Source organism: Babylonia areolata, chromosome 2 (assembly GCF_041734735.1).
Source record: "Babylonia areolata isolate BAREFJ2019XMU chromosome 2, ASM4173473v1, whole genome shotgun sequence".
Classification (NCBI taxonomy): Eukaryota; Metazoa; Mollusca; class Gastropoda; order Neogastropoda; family Buccinidae; genus Babylonia; species Babylonia areolata.
The window spans coordinates 31,620,514-31,625,325 of record NC_134877.1 but is presented as its reverse complement, the minus strand read 5'-3'; the positions used below and the strand labels follow the sequence as shown (position 1 = coordinate 31,625,325).

The 4,812-nt window shown below is 40.9% G+C and overlaps 1 protein-coding gene across 1 annotated transcript in view; it reads left to right on the top strand.

Moving 5' to 3' along the window:
* Positions 1-848: 848 nt before the first annotated feature.
* The window catches only part of LOC143277239 (uncharacterized), a 6,530-nt gene continuing 2,566 nt past the window's right edge, over positions 849-4,812 (top strand). The window contains exons 1-3 of the mRNA XM_076582027.1: positions 849-984; positions 2,941-3,190; positions 3,758-4,350. Of these exons, the coding sequence (XP_076438142.1) occupies positions 849-984; positions 2,941-3,190; positions 3,758-4,350 (979 nt within the window). The remainder of the gene's footprint in view (positions 985-2,940; positions 3,191-3,757; positions 4,351-4,812) is intronic.

Sequence of the window (4,812 nt, the reverse complement as noted above, 5' to 3'; positions counted from 1 at the left end):
TAAACTCAATTTGGTGATTTTAAACAAGAGATAAGTTACCGAAAGATCACTTTGGTGAATTAAAACGAGAGAAACGGAGTCATACTTTGAACGAGCCTTATTCTGAATTTCCTTGACAACGGAGACTGGAAGAGAATCTTGGAAGAAAAGTATATTTGAATGTTTTTGGACTTTTTGTTGTTGTTGTTGATAGAAACCGTGTTTTGTTGGAGCGCAGGGTTTGTGGAAGATTTTGGTCAGACTGAGAAGAAAGGGTAAAGGGAAGGAGATAAAGATAAGAAGGAAAATTTTGTCAGTGTGTTGATCACCGACCAGACCACTGTTTTAGGAGTTTTTGCAGCTGTTGAAGGTATGCCAGTCTATGCGTCTCTGTCTATGTGTCTCTCTGCCTGTGAGTCTCTGTCTGTCTGTCTCTTTTGTCTGTCTGCCTGTATGTTTCACTCTAAAACATCAAATGGCAGTAGTAAGAGAACACATGGACTAAAAAATGGCAAAATCAATCATTTGTACAGAAGACTATTTCGCACATTCATCACCTAAATCGTCGTGATCATCACCTGAAATTGAGAAAATCAATCATTTGTGCAGAAGAAACTTTTGTACATTCATCATCATCATCATGATCATCATTATCTTCTTCTTCTTCTTGCGTCTCATCTTTTCCCTTCTCCTCTTCCCCTTTCTTTTTTTCGTTTTTTTTTTTCAAAGGCTTTCATCTTTCAAGTTAAATGAGTACATCATTTATTATTCGATTTGATTTGTTGTTTTCACTGTTTTAACAGTAAGTTCTCTGTATAAGGAAAAAAAAGGACCTTTTGGGCGTCACAGGCATAACGAAAGGCAGACAGATGACTGTGAACGACGCGTCGACGTTGCTACTGCTGCTGGCAGTGATGGTCATACTCCACAGTTCGTCAGCACAGCGACCTGTCTATCCGGAAGTGTTCGTCTCCACCTTTATTGAGCCCTTGTATGATGATTATGGTGAGGCCATAACTTTGAACTGGATTCAATTTGTACTCAGTTACTTTGCAACTCAAACATAACAATATAATCGTTCTCACATAATTTATTTATCCGTTAACTGAAGTTCCAATGTAACCAGAATGATGCTGAGTTTGTCTGTTACGCTTATAAAAAAAAATTCACGTGGGTGCAGTTTGCAGGATGGACATCAAAACGACTGCATTCATGCAGAACTAATGACATCAAATTTCATTAGACAAAAAAAAAAAAAATGTGTGTGTGTGCGTGTGCGTGTGCGTATGTGTGTGTGCGTGTGCGTGTGTGTGTGTGTGTGTGTGTGTGTGTGTGTGTGTGTGTGTGTGTGTGTGTGTGTTCTTGTGTGTGTGTCAAAATATAGGGAAGAAGTACTAGAACTTGTCAGCTGGTGTGATCAAAACAGCTTTGACCTCAACGTATCGAAAACAAAAGAATTAATCTTAAATTTCAGGAAGACCAGATCTGACCCCTCACTACTTGTCATTAAAGACAAAGTAGAGATCATCAGCGAATTTAAATTTCTGGGACTGATCATTTCCAACGATTTGAAATAGGAGAAAAATACGGAAAAAATTGTCAAGAAAGCACAACAGCGCATGTACTTTCTTCGGCGCCTCAAAAAGTTCGGAATTAGAAAAGAAATCATGGTTGATTTCTACAGAGCAGTCATTGAAAGCGTGTTAACCTTCGCTATTACTGTTTGGTACGGAAACATTTCCAAGGCAGATGTTGCAGCCCTGAACAGAATCGTAAAAACTGCCACCAAGATTACCGGGGCTGATCTACCTTCTCTAGAAGACATATATTATAAGCGGCTACTCAACAAAGCAAAATCAATCAGCCAGGACGAATCACATCCAGCTTTTGGGATTTTCGAGATGCTCCCCTCTGGTCGACGGTACAGAAGTATGAGGACGAAAACCAATAGCTTCGCCAATAGCTTTTCGCCGAAAGCAGTGAGTGCCCTGTCTCTCGAACAAATCCAGCCTGATAACTAGAATTGTGCAATTAACATCCATCTACCTGAAGATCTAGTCATCAGCCTCATCCACATGTAATATGCGGCTTCTGTTCAAACGAGTGTGTGTGTGTGTGTGTGTGTGTGTGTGTGTGTGTGTGTGTGTGCGCGCATGTGTGTGTGTGCAGTGCATGCATGTGTGAATATGCACAAGTTTTTATATTGATATGCACTTGCATATATCCTAATTTCTACTGTATCTGTGTTTGTGTATGATTTTCGATTTATGTTCGTATCTTGTTATGTACCATCCCCCTCCCCCCAAATATTCCTTGTACACTTGGTTATAAAGACATATTCTGTTCTATTCTATTTTTTATATCTAACCAGTTTTATTTTGTCTTGAATCATTTCTTTTATATTGTTTTGTTTAATTCGATTTGATTTTTTTGTTTGTTTCATTTATCTTTTATAGACATCCTTTTACAAGGACATGAATTCTCGTTTACTTCGTTGTCTCATTGATCGTTGCTTGTATTTTGAACTCTCTCTCTCTCTCTCCCCCCCCCCCTTTTTTAATTTTTTTTTTTACTAAGCCAAGATAGGCTATTCATATAAAGCTTTCAAATTCCGAGAAACCATTTCGTCATTGTAGCACAGTTTAGACTACGTTTGGGATTTATGTTATATTTTCACGCATGGTGTACTATAATTATTGCTGTCTTTATTATATGTTCACATACCGGTTCATTCATAGCCATGGCTTGTGGATGATTAAACCATCTTGAGTGTTGAGTCTCTCTTTCTATCTCTTTTCATTCTCTCTGTGTGTCTCTCTGCGTCTCTCTTTCTCTCCCTTTCACCCCCTCTCTCTCTGCGGCTCCCTCTCTGTCTGTCTCTCTTTCCCCTTGTCTCTTCCTCCTCCCCTCCCCCATCCTGTGAAGCCATCAACACGACAGACACTGAAGTCATGGTTCCAGGCCTGGAGGTGACTGAGGACCAGCTCCTGGAGATGGCGGACATGAGGTCCACCAGCCTGGGCTTTGGAGCCGGTCTGAACTACACGTTTCCACATGTGCCCCAAGCCCCAGTCAGCACTTCCCCTCAGCCCCCCTCCAGTCCCTCCAGACAGACGGGAAAGCCGTCTTCATCTTCACGGTCTTTTCCAGCAGCAGCTGGATTTCATGGTTTCTCGCCTTATGCTTTTCGCCGATTCAAACGCCAGGCAGGGTAAGACGTTGTTTCAAGGTCTCCTTTCCCATATGTCTGAATAACGTAATTTTCAGAACAGCAGATCGTATATCGTTGATCGTTCCAGTTTTCTCACAGTTTTCTAGACAGCTAGCTTAGTTATTTATGTGTATGGTTTATGTTGAAATCCTAAAAAAAATATTTGTTTTAGATCGTTGTTTTGTTGTTGTTAAAATGGAATCGCAAATTAATCCCCCGCTCCCCGTCCCCCCCTCCCGCCCCTCCCGCACCTCCGCTCAAAAAATGTTTAACCCGATTTTTCTGTCTTGTTATCAATCATGTTATTTCAGATTTATGTTGTGTATTTGTAGTAGTTTATATGAATAGTTTTCTCGATTCTTCTCAGTTGGTTTCCTCCCACATTTTCTTTGAAGTGTTCATTCCAAAATGCTTTCTTTTTAATCTAATTCGGTTCGTTTCATCACTATGACCTTGACGTCTTTGTTCATTTATCATTTTTTCAATTGTTGTTATTTATTGTAAGATATAAATATAGAAAATTTCATTGTCATTGAATAATTCATACGTACTTATTCCCGTCTTAAGATTTGACGGAACCAACTCATTCGGGGACAAGGTCTTCAGCAGCTACGGTATCGACATCAACAACAATGACAACAACAATAACAACCACGGAGCCAGCTCATTTGACGTCCAGATCTTCAGCAAGCACGCTAACACTAACAACAACGACGGACCCAGTTCTCTTGGAGACAATGTCTTCAGCAGGTACGCTGACAACAGCAACAACAACAACGACGACGACGATGACGACAACAACAACAATTTCGAAAGCAGGTCCTTAGGGGATCAGTTTTTCAACAACCAAGCAAACTCGATCAGTAACAATTTTGACGGGACACATTTCCAAGAGCCTCCTCGCTCAGACCTCACCCTGTCTACCTCCCCCAACGGCGACAGCCTGTACCACAATGGCGACACCTTCGGGCAGTTTCCCTCCCACATTTTCAGGGGGTTTTCCCGGGAGGGCAGTGGATGTGCCCCACAGACACAGATAACGTGTGAACCCGGTTCCCCATACCGCACCATTGACGGGTCCTGTAACAACGTGGCCAATCCCAAGTGGGGAGCCATCAACCAGCATATGAAGCGGCTTCTGCCTGCTGACTACTTCGATGGTGAGTTCAGGTTGTGAAGGTGGTGGTTGGTGGTGGTGGTAGTGGGCTTCGTTTTGTCTAATATGTATTTGCATATTCATATGATTATATCAACTCAATTCATCCACTTTCTGTATTGAGAACGTTTCGTGTGTTATATTGTATCTATTTATTTCTAATTTTACAGATAAAATGTTCCTTTAAAATTTTTAGTAAACATTTCTATACGATTTTGCTCGTTCGCTTTTTTCCCGAACAGAATCATTTCCATCACTGAAATACACCGATCAGATTTGTTCACCTCTTGACGGACCTCAAAGTTGACCTTGAGAAAGTTGCATGCATGTGCTGGGCAGAAATGAATTAACGTTGCTGGTGAGACGGATGGACAGGTATATGAGAATGAGTTGGTAGACATCAACCATTCTATATAAACATCATCTTGTTTTTTTTCCTGCATTCAGTTAATTGCTTTTCACACTG